The 17500-nt window shown below is 56.8% G+C and overlaps 6 protein-coding genes across 6 annotated transcripts in view; 3 read left to right on the top strand and 3 right to left on the bottom strand.

Moving 5' to 3' along the window:
- Positions 1–109: 109 nt before the first annotated feature.
- Positions 110–699, bottom strand: PTSG_10433 (sperm histone; the record flags this gene model as incomplete). The annotated part of the gene is made up of 2 exons (XM_004988758.1): positions 110–382; positions 493–699. 2 exons carry the CDS (start codon positions 697–699, stop codon positions 110–112), a joined length of 480 nt encoding a protein of 159 aa, XP_004988815.1.
- Positions 700–1057: 358 nt separating this feature from the next.
- On the top strand, positions 1058–2363 carry PTSG_10434 (uncharacterized protein). The gene has a single exon (XM_004988759.1). The coding sequence runs from the start codon at positions 1093–1095 to the stop codon at positions 2332–2334; it is 1242 nt and encodes a 413-aa protein (XP_004988816.1). The 5' UTR covers positions 1058–1092; the 3' UTR covers positions 2335–2363.
- A 1045-nt stretch (positions 2364–3408) lies between these two features.
- Positions 3409–7077, top strand: PTSG_10435 (uncharacterized protein; the record flags this gene model as incomplete). The annotated part of the gene is made up of 1 exon (XM_004988760.1): positions 3409–7077. The coding sequence occupies one exon, from the start codon at positions 3409–3411 to the stop codon at positions 7075–7077; it is 3669 nt and encodes a 1222-aa protein (XP_004988817.1).
- A 51-nt stretch (positions 7078–7128) lies between these two features.
- PTSG_10436 (uncharacterized protein) lies at positions 7129–9050 on the top strand. The gene is made up of 2 exons (XM_004988761.1): positions 7129–7664; positions 8002–9050. Exons 1-2 carry the CDS (start codon positions 7132–7134, stop codon positions 8648–8650), a joined length of 1182 nt encoding a protein of 393 aa, XP_004988818.1. The 5' UTR covers positions 7129–7131; the 3' UTR covers positions 8651–9050.
- PTSG_10437 (uncharacterized protein) lies at positions 8975–15987 on the bottom strand. The gene is made up of 11 exons (XM_004988762.1): positions 15790–15987; positions 15449–15607; positions 14497–15166; positions 14238–14336; positions 14030–14146; positions 13625–13855; positions 12924–13462; positions 11123–12697; positions 10225–10930; positions 9995–10069; positions 8975–9839 (listed from the first exon to the last, which is right to left on the bottom strand). The coding sequence occupies exons 3-11, from the start codon at positions 14917–14919 to the stop codon at positions 9567–9569; spliced, it is 4038 nt and encodes a 1345-aa protein (XP_004988819.1). The 5' UTR covers positions 14920–15166; positions 15449–15607; positions 15790–15987; the 3' UTR covers positions 8975–9566.
- A 444-nt stretch (positions 15988–16431) lies between these two features.
- PTSG_10438 (uncharacterized protein) overlaps positions 16432–17500 on the bottom strand; it is a 1673-nt gene continuing 604 nt past the window's right edge. Inside the window, exons 1-3 of the mRNA XM_004988763.1 lie at positions 17455–17500; positions 17062–17274; positions 16432–16785 (exon numbers count right to left, since the gene is read on the bottom strand). The exon at positions 17455–17500 is cut by the window's right edge and continues 604 nt beyond it. Coding sequence (XP_004988820.1) covers positions 16616–16785; positions 17062–17274; positions 17455–17500 — 429 coding nt within the window. The 3' untranslated portion in view covers positions 16432–16615. The remainder of the gene's footprint in view (positions 16786–17061; positions 17275–17454) is intronic.

The following is a 17500-nucleotide window of genomic DNA, read 5'->3' on the forward strand; positions in this document are numbered from 1 at the left end:
TAGGGAAATCACGAGACCATTCCAGAACACAAGAGAGGTGAATGTGAAATTGTGGTGTCGTGAAGAAGGGGACGTCAAATAATATGAGTCAGCTGACTAGAATTGCCTGTCAACAAAGGTTCATCGTGTCAGACCCCATGGGGCACGACTCTGGTATAACTTTAGCTGTATCCGCGTGCCAGAAGAACGAGCGGTCTTCGTCCCCGCCGTCCACACTTGCGGTATCCTTCTTCTTCGTGTTCTTCTTCTTCTTCTTCTTCGTGTCCTTCTTCTTCTCCTTGTCATTCTTCTCCTCCTTCCTGCCCGTTGCGTGCGTCTCCGCCCTCTGCTTCTTGTGCGCCTTCGTCTGCGATCGGGTCTGAGCTTGCTTGCCTGCCTCGCGCTCTGGGTGCCACGGGGGGACTCTTGGGCAAGCTGCATGCTTGTATGGCTGTGCTTGCTGATCCCCTTGAAGACCCGCTTGCCTGTCCGCGTGCTCGTGTTGTTCATGACCCTTGCTCGCGCTGGGACGCAGTGTTGATGTGGGTCCGTGTCCTGGTACGAGGGCGGCTGTAGGATGCTGCAGTTGTCCGGAATCGGCGCCAGCGTCTGCTCCCAGCCGTCGAGGCACACCAGTACGCAGAAGAAGGCAACGGCACCGGCGACTCCATCGCCGGTTGCCCGGATGTGCCAGTCAATGGCTGTTGACAGGCCAGCCATGTCAGCTGAGTCATATCATTGACCTCCCTTATTCGCGATACCACAATTTGCATTCACCTCTGTTTTGTTCTGGAATGCTCTGTTTCTTTCTGTTCGAGTGTTCATTCATCCTACATGCTTGTTTGCTTCACAACTCAAGTAAACGCACACAACTCTCTCTTGCCAAGCCAATCTCTCCCACACAACACACAGCACACACACACACACACGTCTCCAACAACAGCACCACCACCAACATGAATTTACAACAGAAGCATTGAATGCAAATGACTCCCAAAGGCGCACATTCAGTGATTTATATGACAGAAGACTAAATTAAGGACGAAGCGCACCACACGCAACATTTATTTTCCTCGCCACGCTCTTCCTCGCCCCAAAAGTTGCACGAACAAAATGGCTGCCATGACCTCTGCTCGGATGCTGGTGGCCCTAGGCAGCACAGCTGTGCTGCTGATGGTGGCGGTTGATGGTGCGGCTGTGATGCGGGAGGATGACTGGGGGAACCTGCACATCAACACGACGGACAGCAGTGGCACCACACGCGTGCTGCTCAATGGCCTCGACGTCCTGGGCCACTTGGACATGCTGCGGCAGGAGGTGGAGCGATCGCGGCGCGTGGCGCAGTGCATTTTGACGCAGGAGAAAGACGCACTTGGGGTTGACGTGACGACGCTGCGTGGTTTTGGTGATGCAGTCGGAAAGTGGCAGGAAACGGTGCTTGGCCCCGACGGCAAAGTGTATGGTGTGCCATACGACGAGACGGTTGTCCTTGTCATCGACCCCGTCACGAACGCCGTCGACACCACCACCATGGGCAGCTTCAGCCCGGCGAGTGGCAAGTGGACGGGCTCTGCGGTAGCACCCAACGGCAAGATCTACTGCGTGCCAGAGCAGTCACCCGTGGTGCTCATCATCGACCCTACGACAAACACCACGGACATCACGTCCATCGTTGGGTTTGGTGATGGTGGTGACAAGTGGGAGCAGGCGGTGCTCGCACCCAACGGCAAGATCTACGCTGTGCCTGACCTGGCTGATGCTATCCTGATCATCGACCCGGAGACCAACAGCGCCGACACCTCGTCCATCCCCGTGCCCTCTGGCGACAACAAGTACCTTGGCGCTGCGCTCGCGGACAACGGCAAGATCTATGCCATTCCCGGCACGCGGACAAATGTGCTGATCATCGACCCCGTCACGAACGCCGCGGACGGCACCACCATCATGGGCCTGCCGGATGGCAACCGCAAGTGGTTTGGTGCTGTCCTTGGAGGCAACGGCAAGATCTACGGCGTCCCTGACGAGTTCAACGCTGTACTTGTCGTTGACCCCGTGTCCAACACTGCTGACATCACGACGCTCATGGTGACGGACTACGACGTGTCTGGCATCACCAAGTGGCTGTCTGGCGTGCTGTCTGCAGATGGTCGCATTTTCGGCATCCCCTTCAGCGCTGACGCCGTGCTTGTGGTCGACCCAGCCAAGAACACCACCCACACCGTCGTGCTTGACATGGTTGCTGCAGGTGCAGACCATGATTGGCTTGGCGGCGTCCTCGCCCCCACCGGACAGATTTACTCTGTCCCCTTTGACAATGATGCTACTCTCATCATCGATCCACTCTGTGTCGTGTGATTGTGTGTGTGTGTGTGTGTGTGTGTGTGCGTGTGGTTGCGTGTGTGTGTGGCTGTGTGTGTGGTTGTGTGTGTATGTGTGTGTGATTGTGGCTGTGTATATGTGTGTGGTTGTGTATGTGTGTGTGTGTGGTTGTGTGTGTATGTGTGTATGTGTGTGTGTGTGATTGTGTGTGGTGTTTCTGCACTGATGTGTGTACCTTAGGTGTGATGTTTGGCTTCGTTTGTCCCACGCACGTGCTTGATTTTGTGGGCCTGCTATCCTGCATCGAACCCCACCCTGCTAGATTTGTCCGTCTTGCTTGTTGGCATTCATGCACTTCTGCGCTTGTTGTTCGTGTTATCGCTTGCCGCATTAGGCCACGCTTGCTCTGTTACGACCTTTCGTTCGTTGCCGCAGTTGTTGGGTTGTGTCTTTGTGTGGTTGAAATGGTTGTCCGTGGCTCAACATCTGTATCATGGCAGTTCCTTCGCTTTGCTGCTTTGACAACAATCACTTGTTACAGCACATGAACACATTCACAAACATGACTGACTGACAGACACACACTCACATACACAGTGGGGCGCACACATACACACAAAGACACAGACACACACACACAGACACACACACACACACACAGATACACACACACACACACACACACACACACACACACACACACACACACACACACACACATACACTTGAATGTTTGTGGATTATGCGCACAAAATTTCTCACCGTGAACGCCACAGCATTCATTACATCACACCCACACCCTTGACCTCAGTTTTAGGCCAAAGTCCACAAGCTGTGACTTATACACGACAGGGGCCTGTGGTTCCTTCACAGCAGTCACGATCAACTCCTGCCGTCACAACCTGGGCGAGCAGTACACCTGCACAACACACACACAAACGAAGCCTCAAACGCAGCTACTGGAGGCCTCCATCCTCCTGCTCACGCTTCTGGTCCTCTGTTCTTCTGTTTTGGCGCCAACGCTCTCCCCACAGCACGGCACAGCACGGCACAGCACGGCACAGCACGGCACAGCAAGGACGTACTTTGGATCCGCTAGAGTTCGAAGCGATGCCAGTTTCGCCACAACGGCCACAGCGTCTACTTGTGCCAGTCCAGGCTGCGCCAGTGCGCCGCCGTCGAAGCCGCGAACTCACCACCGCCACCGCTACGACACCTCCAGCCTCTGTACCGCAGCCGCAGCACGCCGCTCTTGAGGGCACATTTGAAGCTGTTGCTGTGAGGCATGGCGTGCGGTGGAAGGCTGCCTGCGTAGTTGCTGTTGCTCTCCTTGCCACGGTTGTGGTTGCTGCGCTCCTCCCGAGTAACGTACTGCACCACAGCCACCAGGCGAGCGGTGCTGGCGCCAACGCCAACACACAACTCAGCGCACGCACCACCACAACAGCAACAACAACCACAACAACCACCACAACAGTAGCAGCCACAACATTAGCAGCATCAACGACGGCTCTATCTAGCCCTGCTACCCCGTCAGAACAGTGCGTGCACGATGAGTTTGACGCAGTGGACACAATCACCGGTGTTGGTCGGTTCAGTCACAGCAACAAGAACAACAACTTTTTTTTCACAAGCACGCCGTTGTCATCTGATACGTCATCATTGAACGCAACCATCTGCGGGGGCGACGTGGACTGGTACCAGATCCCTGTGTGCGCCCATGCCACAGTGGTCATTGAGATTGAATCGCTGCATGCCATTCGTGGCCAGCTGTTCTTCGCTGACGGCACCCCTGTTCCCCAGTCCAATCGCGCCACAACACCACCAACCGAAGCAGCAGCACCAGCAGCACCATCGCCACCAACAGCACCACCAACAGCACCACCAACAGCACCAGCACACGACGACACCGGAAGCACCATCACAACACTCGTGTACACTCGAGCTGTGGACTACACGCCGACCAACCTCCTGCTGTACGTGTACGGCGTCCATGGAGCCGAGGGTGCCTACACCGCGCACCTCAACGTCACGTGTCTTCCGCCCCCGTGTGAGGGCACCACTACACGGCAGTTGGACTGCTCCAACACCGAGTCCCGCCAAGCCATTCGCGCCCTGCGTGTGTGTGAGGTGGCAGAGGTGGTGGAGTGCTGCTGCGACGAGTTTCGCGCCCTCAGGCGCGTGAGTGGCGACGTTCATGTGGCGCGCGCGGCAACAGCACTCGACTTTGGGTGGGTGACGCAAATTGGCGGCAGAGTGTGGGCCCGCGGCATTTCCGGTCATACAGGCCAGCTCACGCTCGTCCGCGGTGACCACCTCCAGAGCATCGGCGGCGAGGTGGCCATCGACCACAACCCAGCCCTGACCACCATCTCCTTTGCACGGCTGATCCGTGTGGACGGTGCCCTCCGCATTCGCTTCAGCCCCGCGCTGCTTCGCGTCGACTTCCCAGCGCTCGAGTCCACTCACGTTCTCGACGTCCACCACAGCGATCGCCTCAACCGCCTTGCAGCCGACGCACTCACGCATGTGGGCGACAGCTTGTACGTGTATGCAAACCCTATGCTGGTGCACCTGTCACTGCCGCGGCTGTGCGACGTTGGCGTCGAGTTTCGCGTCGACACCCACGCCAGCCTGACCGCCATCACCGCGCACGCACTGACGCGAGTGGGCAGTGTGGTGCGCATTCACTCCAACGTGGCCGTCACCAGCATTGGGTTCGAGAGCCTTGCATCTGCGGGGGCGGTTTATATCCACGACAACACCCGCATGGCCAATCTCACCATGGCACAGCTCACAGCGGTGCACGGCACCACGCTCGTGTACAACAACAATGCACTCACCTCGCTGTCGCTCCCAAGCCTGCTCGATGCGGCTGCGACCGTGCAAATGAGCGACAACCCGGCCCTGCGCACCATCAGTCTGAGTGCCGTCACCCGTATTGCCGGCACGCTCGACATCCACAGCAACGCTGCGCTGGTCGACGTCCACCTGCCAAATCTGACCAGCGTTGACCACAGCATTGTCTTGCACCACAGCAGCACGCTTACCAGCATCGACCTGCCTGTGCTGTGTTGCGTTGGCGGTGCGTTGAGCGTGCACGGCCATGCGGCCCTCACGAGCTTGGACCTGACCCCGCTCCATGTCGTGGGCGGTGACATTGTTGTGAGCAGCAACACAGCGCTTCACATGATCGCGGGCCTCAGCAACATCAGCGCAAGCGGCGTCAAGCTCAGTGGCAACAGCAACCTGGCCCGCGTCAGCTTTGACGAGCCCCAGCTTCAGCTGATCACTGGGCTCTACCTCAGCTCCAACCCCGCCCTCACCGGCGTTGACCTTGCATGTTTCACCACCCTGCCCGCGCTGAGCGTACGCGACAACATGGCATTGACCATCATGTCCTTTGACAACATCACCAGCGTTGCTGGGCACGTCGACCTCAGCAGCAACGCCCTGACCAGTGTGAGTGCTGCGCATCTCACTGCCATTGGTGGTCACCTGCTCTTGCACAGCAATGCGCTCACCGGTTTTCCGCTGAAACACGTGGACGTGGTTGGTGGCGACCTGGTTCTGAGCAACAACAACATCACCACACTTGACGTCGCAGCCCTGCTCGCCACCGTGCGTGGTGCCGTGAGGCTGGACAACAACGTCATCACGCGACTCGTGGCTGGGGCCCATTATCCCGCCGTCCTCACCAACACCCTGGACCTGAGCAACAACGCCCTCGCTGCCGTCGACCTCGGCAACATGACGGCTATCGAGGCAGACTTGTTGCTCGCTGGCAACACGCGGCTGCACCCGGGCAGCGTGCGCTTTGGTGCGCTCACGTCAATCACGGGCACGCTCAGCCTGGCCGGGTGCGGCTTCTCCGGCAACAGCACCGCCTTTCTGCGCGGCGTGCAGACCGTTGGCGGCGACCTTGTGCTGAGCGACAACGCCTTTACCAGCGTGGACGTGGATACGCTGCCGAGCGTGGCCGGCACGCTCAAGCTGGCCCGCAATGGGCTGACGGCACTCACGTTTGGCGCTATGACGCGCGTGGCGGGTGGGATTGAAGCGCCGCAGAATGCGCTCACCATCGTCGACTTTGCGCGCGTGACCCATTTTGGTGGGGAAGTCAGCTTTGCCAACAACCAACTGACGACGCTGCAGCACTTTGAGGGCGTCGCGTTTGTGGGCGGCAGCCTGGACTTCTCTGGCAATGCCCTGGCTAGCATCGACCTCAGCAGCCTTGGCGACACGTTTGCACGCTCCATCAAGCTGCACAACAACGCGCTCACAGCCGTCAACCTTGGCAACCTGACCAGCGTGGGCCACATGCTCAGCCTTCACAACAACGCACTGACGCAGCTTGACCTGAACAGACTCGTCACTCTGGGCGGGGTCTTGCAACTACAGAACAACGCCCTCACCAGCATAGCGTTCAGCCCGGCAATGACACGTGCCGCCAGCCACGTCTTCCTCAACGACAATCGCTTGACCACAGTTGACTTTGGGGGACTGCAAACCATTGGCGGCGCTCTCCGTCTCGACAACAACGCGCTCACCACCATCAACTTTGGCACTCTCACCCGTATTGATGCAGGCCTGGACCTGAGCAGCAACAACATCACAGGCGCCATTGACCTGTCGCAGTTGACCGTATTGTTGGGTCCCATCTGGCTCGACGACAACCCGCACCTCGCCACCGTCAACTGCAGTGGCTTTGGCACGTCGTTAACCGTGGACAACGGTGTTGGCTTGTCGCAGTGTCCCGACTCTGTGTACTTTTATTGATCGTGTGTCTTGTGTGTGTGTCTTTGTGTGTGTGTGTGTATGTGTCTTTGTGCCATGTACTCGCTGAACCCAAACACGGGCTTCGTGGTGACGGTGAACCCTGAGGACCCGCGCGCCCCCGACCGCCCCCCTCTGTGCTGGATCACGACGAGCTCATCATTGGCGGTGGATGACGCGGCCGGCAATCAGGGCAAGTTCCTGCTCATGAGCACGCGCAACAGCATCGTCACCGTGAACGCCCACGTGGAGGCGTTCTGCATGGAGCTTGCAGACGGCCTGCTGGAGTTTGTGCTCAGTAAAGAACAGCTGGATGGCGGCCACCACGAGAGCTTCGACTACAAGCAGCTGCTGCACAACGCATTGCAGCTGTACATGGAGCAGAAGAAGAAAGACAGCTCAAGGTCGCGCCAGGACAGCAGGAAGAAGAAGGACAAGGGCAGCAAGAAAGGCGGCCACAGGAGCGACGGTGACAGTTCCGCTGACGACGTGTCACTCAATGCCATGTTTGTGCTTACGGAAGTCAGCAACATGCTCGTTTCACGATCCTTCCGCGACCCCGTGTCCATGTTCCTGGAGCATCAGCAGCGGTGCGTGTTGTATTGTATTGAGTTGTTGTTGGTGTTGTTGTGTGCGTTGGTTGTGTGTGTGATATGTGTGCGTGTGTGTACGTGTTGTGTGTGTACGTGTCGTGTGTGTGTGTGGTGTGCGTGTGTGATGTGTGTGTGTGTGTGTGTTTTCGTTTGTGAAGGATGAAAGCTTGTGTTGCTGTGTCAAACCTCGAGCAAGCCTCTGATCAAGCTCGCAGCAACCACCACAACCATACCACGCCACGCCAACCCCTTGTTGCTCACCGAACACAACCACACACACACACACACACACACACACACACACACACACACACACACACACACACACACACAGGACCGTGGACAATGGCCTCAAGCCCACGCTGGAGAATATGCTGGACGAGCTGGCAAAGCTGACGTTCTACCGGCCACGCTACACGGAGGGCGACGACGATGCCGACACCAGCCTGAAGGGCATTGCTGCATTTGCCATCAAGCGCGTGCAGTTTGGGGTGATCTACTACGACGTCAAGGACGTGATGAGCAAGGCGTCTCCGTACTACGAGTGGACGGTCAAGTGCACCAGCTTTGACGCCTTCAACCGCCTCTCCCGCCTCTTCTACGGCGTGCGCTGCATCGTTGCCCACGGGCGCGGCCAGCGCACGCTACAGGACACACTGCCGTCGGCGCACGAAGCGTTCAAGACGCAGGACTTCACGCTGGTGTCCACCGGCACATACTCGCTGCCGTCAGGCGAGGGCGATGTGGAAAAGACAGTGAGCATGCTGAACGAGGTGCGACAGAAGGCAGAGGACCACGTGCGTCATGGCAAGGTGCTTGGTCTCAACTACCACGACTTTGTCAACTTTCTCAACTTTGCACGCGCGTTTGTTGAGCTACTGTCCACGGTGGCAGACTACGCCCTGGACCAAGATCGCGCCAAGCAGGACATGCAGCAGGACGAGGACAAGAACCCCACGGCATTCCAGCTCAGCTTGTCATGATTGTTGTTGTGTGTGTGTGTGATATTGTGTGTGTGTGTGTGTGTGTGTGTGTGTGTGTGTGTGTGTGTGTGTGTGTGTGTGTGTGGTAGGTACAATCCTCTTGACCCTTGTTGCATGTGGGTTGGCTTGAACGTTCCGTGCGTGCGGGTTTACCCGAACCCCCTGTGTTGTGCTGACATACCCACAGTCACAGCGTCGTCGTGATGACTGATAGTGACTGTAAGTCTTGTCTCTTTGTGTTCACTTGTACATGGCAGTGTTTCACGCACTCAAACGCGGATTCATTTGCTTACTTCACACACCTGAGCACTTCTGCTTGAATAATTCTGCTCGTGGATGTACTACGTCGTGGTGTCACGATGGTAACGGTGGAAACGAAAGCAACGAAGCAACACTCGCCAGGCAGGATAACAGAAAGGTGGAAGCGCACCAACGAGCTCAAAGTGGCTCAAAGAGAGGAGTTGCTTGGCACACACAATTGGGGGCGGGGGGACAGAAGCTTGTGACACACACACACACACACACACACAGGCCGGAAAAGGTAACAGAAGCACAAGCGAATGGCAGACGAAAGCAATATAACACGGCTAGACGTTGGAATGCAATTCACATGCACTTGGAAAGAAGCAAAGAGAATGTGACACTCTCATATGTGGCGGCGAGAACAGCGAGAGGAGAGGGTATCCAGCACACGAGGGGATCGCGTACCACCTGAGCGAGCGAACAGTGCCATCTGGGCGTTGGAGCGCCGACGACATCAGGAAGTGCTGCGGAAGTGACAACGGAACAAAACCACACACGCAAAGAAACAGAAAGGAATCGGGAGCAGGAGTGACGAAAGCCAACGGAAGTGGCAATGGCTGGAGCAAACAATTGAAAGTCGCAACAACATAAGGCAAACAAAGTGACAGTACGATCACATGAGGGCACAGCAGCCACCGCCCTGCTTCCTCTGAGCGTCGGCCGCAGCACGATATTCGTCAAAGCGCTGCATGAACAGTCGCGCGTGCCCGAGACGAACACCCATCTCCTGCAACCGTTCCACGCTCACATCTCCAGCATCAACCAGCACAGTCAGCACGTCAAAGGTTGTAGCGCCGACGTGCGCAAGGGCACCTTCCACATGCATGCGCAGCTTGTTGACCGACAGCCACTTCTCAAACTCCGCGTCAAACACGATGCCAGCTTCCTGCTCGTTGTGCGTGTGTTGGGGGGGGGGGAAGAGTGAGGATGTGAAGACAAGCATACAATGGGGCGTTGCGTGAGGCCTTTCACCACATGAGCATACACACGTGGGTACATGCACATACGCACCTGCACTGGCACACACGCGCAAACACACACCTGAAGTGAGGGTGACTGGGGCACTTGTGGGGACTGTGGTGTGGCCGGTTCAGACGGCTGCATCGGCTGGGAGGACTGCAAGCAACAGAAACACAAAGGACGCGATGTGTGAGTCCGTGAAGCAGGAAGGTGAGTCACAGCGAGACATGAGATGCATAACACAGCAGTATTGCGCACGAAGGCGAAAACAACGCATGTACACACACACGAACACGCACACAATACCGTACCTGAGTGGATCGACGTGCAGTTGCTGGCTCCAGTGCTGCTTGTTCTGCACTCCTGGCAGAAGCGACGACCTGGCGCACCTTCTCTGCAATGTCGCGCAGCTGCAGAGTGCGGTCAACAGTGGCGTCCAATACAATGACGGCGTCGATGTCAAACAGCGACAGCACCGCCTCACGTACAGGTTTGTGGTTTTGTGGCGGCGGCAGATGCAGTACTTGTGTAAAGTACTGGTCGAGGGCTGATGCTGTCGCCTTGCTCACAACATCTGGTAACTTCATCGTCAGCTGCTTCATGCGGTCAAACGAGTCGTACTCGCCCATCTCGGCGCGGCTCGTGCTGCCGCTGTCGCTTGTGTTGTGCCACACGCTGCCAACAACCACGGGCACGACACGGCGAAGCCGGATCAGGTCTGCGGCCTCTCCCTCACCTCCCCCTCCGTGCTTGCGCTGGTGCTCGTGCAACGCCAGCATCGTCATCCACTCCAGCAGCACGTTGTCGCAGTAGTCGCTGTGCTGCAGCTGCCTCATCTGCATGATGGTGGCAGCAGAGACGATGGGGCAGGCCACCAGACTCAGCCCAATCGCCGTCATGAACGACAGCTTGAAGTTGAGGCCCGTCTCCAGGTTGTTGGCGTCCAGAAACGCAACCAGGTTGCGCTGCTCCAAGCGCGGATGCAGCGCCATCACCAGCCCACTGCTGGCGCGTTGCCTGTGGTGATCGTGGTGGTGGAGGAGGGAGAAGGGGGATGTGAGGTGAAATGTTGTGCTGCAGCAGTGGTGGTGGGTGGGTAGGTGGGTGGAAGCGACGAACACACCACATACTCACACACGCACACACACACACACACACACACACACACACACACACACACACACACACACACACACACACAAGTCTCACCGGTAGCTGATGAAGACGTCATACTTGTCCTGCAGGCCGAGAACGGGCAAGAGAGGGCCATACTTGGCGATCAGGTCATCGGGTGACAGCAGCTGTTCGTCTACCCACATGTCCTGCTTGCGCTTGTGGTGGTGCAGCACGTCCTCGAAGAACAGCAGCGTCTTGTCGTCAAATGGCAGCAGCAGGCTGCTCTTCAGCTCAGGGTAGCGCTCTCTTATGGCCTCGCTGATCATGGTGTGCAGCATGTGCAGCATGGCGCGTGGCTGCGCACTTGTGATCTTCATCTTGATGCCGCCAACAGCCGGCACAAGCTGCAGCTCAAGCTTGGTCGACTCCATGAAGCAGACGGCGTGGGTGCGGCTCAGCTTGGGCTGCTGGGATGCGCCGTGCTGTGCGTGCACCATCACGTGTGCCAGCACAACGGTGAACAACCCCTCGGGCAGGAACGACGCGTGCCGTGCGTCTCGAGCACACACGCTCGCACTTCGCTTGAATTGCTTCAGGCTGAAGGTGACGTAGGCTGTCTTCTCCTCGTGCCCAAGATACGGGTTGACCTGCTGTGCTGCCGTCGTGCTAAGTGACACGGATGCCATCTCGCTGTTGTTGTGGCGAATCGTCATTGGCAGGATGGCTGGGACCAGGTAATGCTGCTGCTCTGGACTGTTGCCCTTGCTGCCCTTGGCTGTAGCGTGGGCACCGTGGCCAGAGTTGGCGCGAGCAAGTGCCGTGCGGCTATCCACCAGCTTGGGTGGAGAGTACTGGATGCACAGCCCGTACTGCATCATGAGGCGCAGGAACGGCATCACCAAGTTGCTGTCCACGTCCCCCCACAGTACATCAAGCAGACGGCGGTGCAGGATGCCGCGGTCAACAAGGTCGTCCCACAGCTGCGCGCCAACGGCCCTCGCCTCGCCATCCCGCACATCGTGATGCAGGTCAAAGTTGCGGATGACGCGCGTCATCATGTCCACCGCCCACTGCGGGCTAAGGATCACATAGTCCTCCATGCCTGGCACGCTGTCGTAGTACAGGACCATGGAATACAGGTGCAGGAACTGGAGGCAGGTCCGTGTCTCCTCACGTGTACGCAGCCCACATGTGCGCGCAATCTGGACCACCTCGTCAAACGTGAGCAGCGGCCGCTCCTCGTCGCGGGCGATGGCGTTGAGCTTGTCGTAGAGGTGGAGGTAGGGCACAGCCACCTCCTGGCTCACGTATTCCTGCGCTAAGGCTGTGGAGGAGATGGTCTGGCGCAGGTCCTGGATCATGGGATCATCGATGGACTTGGTGTTGTCAACGGGCCAGAACCACAGCCCGTGCTTGTCGTTGTGGATGACGCAAGGGAAAGCGGGGTTGTGGCGCAGGCGACTGTAAATGTCACGCGAGATCTGCTCATGCTCCTTCCGCTCGTTGATCCTGTCAGCGAAGGTGCCCACGATGAGGACGGGTGCGCCCTTTGCGTGGAGGTGAAGGGAGGAGAGCCAGTGCTCCATAAACTCCCACGCCTCTGTCCGCTTGCTCTCGTCTTGGTGTAACAGGTCCTCCATCGAGAACACCAGCAGGTACACGGCGTACCTGTTACGGGATGATTGGGAGTGGTGGGAAGGTGTGGGTGGGGGGAGCAAAAATGGGGTTGTTGAGGGGAGCGGTGATCAGCACACATACATACGCACACGCACACACGCACACACGCACACACGCACACACGCACACACACACACACACAAGAACACACACACACACACACACACAAGAACACACACACACACACACACACACACACAAAAACACAGTGACTCACCTGGTGAGGAAGAAAGGGTGGAAGACGTAGAAGGTGGACTGGCCGCCCAGGTCAAAGATCTTGAAGGAGACCTGCATCTTGCCTTCGCCAATTGTCGCATCAAAGTCCATGTCCTTGATTGCCTTCTCCACCTCCTCCTTCGAAACGGATGGTGTGGTCACGGCAACGACGTCAGCATCGTCGTCACCAACGTCGGCGTGGCTGGAAGCTGGGTGCTGCTCCTTTGCTGCAGGCGTTGCTGTGGAGGCATCACGACCTGCAGCAGGTGCAGGCACGGCTGCGGTGGACGCCTTGTCGGATGATGGAGCGGAAGTTGTGGATGTGCCATGGCCCTTCTTGCACTGCTTCTTGTCATCCGTCCTGGCCTGCTTCTTGGCCTGCTTCTTGGCCTCCTCGTGCTGTTGCTCGGTAACACGGGTGGCGTGCTGCGCCTGTGCCTTTGCTGACGCGCGCTTCAGCTCCTCGTCCACGCCGGCCTCGCGTGCCATCGCCGTGCCAACGAGACTGCGGATGAACTCGGACGTGCTCTGGTCGCTCTCCTGCACGAGATGTGGAACGGGGTGATGTGTGTAAGTGCTGGTGAACAATGACATAAGGTGGTGATTGACCAGGTGTTGGTGGAAGCAGGTGTTGGTACACGGTGGATGCACATATCACACACACACACACACACACACACACACACACACACACACACACACCTTCCAGTCGCACACTTCCATGGTGTGGACGGTGACCCTCATGTCGTTGGTGGTGGCGCCGAGTGTGGAGTGCTGCTGCTTGTTGAACGGCTTGCCCTGAAGCGAGTCCATAAGCGTCGTCTTGCCCGCGCGGCCCTGGCCAGAGACGCCCATCTTGGCTCGCCCCGCCATGTGCGTGTCGGAACGCTCCGCAATGTCCATCATGCGCGCCTGCACCGCCTCTCTGTGCACCTGTGTACATCGGCGGGGCATTGGCGATGGTGAGGAATGAATGGATGATGGTGGATGATGGCGGATGATGGCGTGCAAGACATTAATTCGGACGTGTGTTGCAAGAGGTTAACACGAACAAATGCCTGAAATGGTGCGGCATGCCAAAGGTCAATGTGTTTCGTGTGCACGTACATGCTCAGCGTCTGTTGCGTCAGAAGCAGCGGTCGGATGCTGCTCTTGCCCGAGCCCTAAGATGGCGGTGATGTCGTGGAAATTGCGTTTTTGTGCGACCATGAACGGCGTTCCGCCCTGTGGAAGTTGGAGTGTGGAAATGGTGAGCAAGCACAGAAATAATGTTGACGGTTCAAGGAAGGTGCACCCATGATACATGCGGCCGCACCCTGGTGTTCGTGATGGAAACGTCTGCGCCTTCTGCGAGCAGCAGCTTCACAATGGCAGGCTGGTTGTGCCTGCAGGCAACGTGCAGCGGCGTGTCGCCCTGTGGGAACAAGGAGAATGGAAGGGCCAAGTGGTGAGAGTAGCAGTTGAGCCATTTTCATTGAACGATATCAGCAGCCCATGCACAGGAACATGTACACACAGACACAGTCACATACATGAGCACACACACACACACACACACACACGCTCACACACACTTGTTCATCCTGGTGGTTGACATGTGCATGGTCTTGCTTGATGAGGGAAGTGACAGCTGCGACGTCGCCATTCTTGCAGGCACCGAGCAGGCGCTCGTGTGGTTGCTGCTCGTTGTCTGCAGTTGCTTCTCGATCGGCGTGCATGCTCGTATGCTGTCGCATCTTCTGTTCTAGCGCCTCGTTGAAGGCGGTTTCGCTCCCATCGTCATTGGACCTGTGCTCACACGCAGACACACGAGATGAAGTACAATCAGCAGAACACAGAACGCTGCAGTGCAAGGGGAGAAAGAGATTGTATCTATGCGACTGTGCAAATATGCATGCGAGAAGGAACGGCAGTAGAGCCAGGTTGGAGTGAAGCCGTGGTACTTCGAAACAACCATCACTGCGTTGCCCATGAGCAACCCCTTGTGGCGAAGCCATTCATGAGAGTTAGCTCGTTCGAAGACAACAAGGTAATCCAATGGTGCGCAAGGGCATTGCACGCTTTGCGGCGCTCAATTTAACCATACGCGAGTGCGTCTTCGTTCGGTCCCCCATTCAAGCGTGCTTCAATTAGCTTCAATAGCTGCGCGTTGCGACGGCGTTCGTGTGTAGTGGAGGTGACCCTTGAGTAGTCGACAAGTGGGGCCCCTGCACAGGCAAAGTCCAAGCTTGAACCGGCCGGTGGCTGCATGTATACAGAGAGAGTGTGTGTTTGTGAGTGAGTGTGTGAATGAGCGTGTGAGAGAGTATGTTTTGTGTGTGTGTGTGTGTGTGTGTGTGTGTGTGTGTGTGTCTGTGTGTGTGTGTGTGTGACGATGAGAGTGTGCTGAAATTGAAATGAGGTGTTGAAAGTTTGTGTTGGAGCGGGTTTGGACTTGAAAAAAACATGTGGTTGCTGAAAGCAGAAGCGAGAACAAGATGAAGCGATAGCAAGATAGCAAGATGAGGCCACAACCACACAGCTGACTTCTTTGCGCGTCGTCTTGATGAAGAAAATAGGCTTGCGCAGCTTGTGGGCGTAGTGCAGCTCCGCGCGGCAAGAGGCTGACTCACTATACTCTGGTGAGTAGTCGATGATCACGAATGCAGACTCCTGAATGCCCTCGCCCTGCGTCTCAAGGATCGACTGAACGATACACGGACATGTCGCACGACACAACACAACGTAACACACACACATACACACACACATACACACACGCGCGCGTTCAGCTGTTGTCAATCGTAATCAGGACAAGCCTCTAAGCCTGACAAGCAGCCAACGCAAACACGTGTCCAGGAATACAGTACGAGTGCAATGTCACTGACCTTTCCGTCCAATTGGCTGTCGTGCCACACTTCGTAACCTGCGTGGGTGAGGGCTTGCTCCAACTTCATGAAGAGCCTTTTGTGAGGCCAACAGTAGGAAAGGAAACACTTGCGATTCATTGTCTTGTGTCTTCGAGCTTCGTGTCGTGTGCTTGTGGTTGTGAGTGAAGCTTTCTCCGTGCACTTTTCGAGCCAAAGATTTTGACGATTTCTGCATGGAAAATTCTCGACGTGTCACATCACAACAGTGCTATGTGTGGCGGCTCGTGTGTTGTGGAGTTGACCGGAGTGAATGAATGCTGTGAGGTCTTTGTTGTCGTTGTCAAGGTTCTTCTCAGGTTGTCAGGTCTTTAGGTCAGACACGCGAACACATGGCTCAATGGCTCGAGGGCTCTTGCTCAAAGCACTGCAGGAAGTCAAGTGCTGGAGAGCTTGAGAGCACGCCCCACACCCACACAGCCGACATCGCACGATAGGCACCACAGCAAGAGCTAGCACCATCGAGCCACTGCCTCCAACACGCAGCCGCACTAGCGATCGCTTGCTTTCTGTTGTGTCGTGATTGTTGTGTCTGTGTGTGTGTGTGTGTGAGCCATCATCACATCGCCTCATGTCATGCTTCCATTATCCTTTGTCTCCTTGTGCAAGGTTCGATCGTTTACATGGCACGCAATACACGTCGGTACAGTCGTTGTAACGCGTCAATCACAGTGCAGGCTCAAGCAACACATCATTAAAGTCATGCCGCATACGCACACTACGCGCGCGCGCTCTCTCTCTCTCACTCCCTCTCGTCTCTTCTTCTCCGTCTACTCTTCCACCATCATCACTTGTCTTTCTTGCTCTCGCTCTCGGCACTGCGGCCACGCGACGCCGCTGTGACGGCTGTGGAGACGGCGGTGATGACGGAGAGAACGCCCGTGACGGCAGCTGCGATCACAGCACCAACGTTGTCCTTTCCCGCCATGGCTGCAGGCAGCGACGCCAGGCCAATGCCTGTAACGCAAACGTGCATGTTGAATGGAGGTTGGAAACAGCAGTGACAATGAACAGAGCCAAGATGGAACACGGCACCTACCAGTGTAAACCACGCACACACACATACACACACAAAAAAGCATACAAATTGCACCAAACACAGGCACGCATACAGAAATGTACAAAACACGACACAGCACACACACACACACACACACACACACACACACACACACACACACACACACACACACACACACACACACAAATCATACACCCGCGCGTCGAACGCACCCGAGATGAAGACGACAATGGTTGCGAGCCATGGGCGGTTTGCCTCGTTCACGTCAACGACAAAGCGGCCAATGGATGCCACGACGGTGGCGAGTGTGAGCGGGAAGAGGATAGTGTGCTCAATGTCGGGGATGATGTGCAGCGTGTGGCGAAGCGGGGGCAGGACCTTGGGCACATCGGCCAACTGCCGCGCGTGTTCCTCGCGCAACTCCTCTGCAACAAACAAGGAGGGAAGTAGGTGTGAGTGAGTGAGACGCAGGACCACAAGAGGGGTTTCTGACATCACACACACACACACACACACACACACACGCATACACACACACGCATACACACACACACACACACACACACACACAAGCAAGCAACCTCCCCCCTCCCTCTCGAACACACCTGGCGCCATGTCGAAAAAGTACGGCAGCCACCAAAAGTAGAGCTG

Source organism: Salpingoeca rosetta (assembly GCF_000188695.1).
Source record: "Salpingoeca rosetta unplaced genomic scaffold supercont1.33, whole genome shotgun sequence".
In the NCBI taxonomy this organism is placed as follows: Eukaryota; class Choanoflagellata; order Craspedida; family Salpingoecidae; genus Salpingoeca; species Salpingoeca rosetta.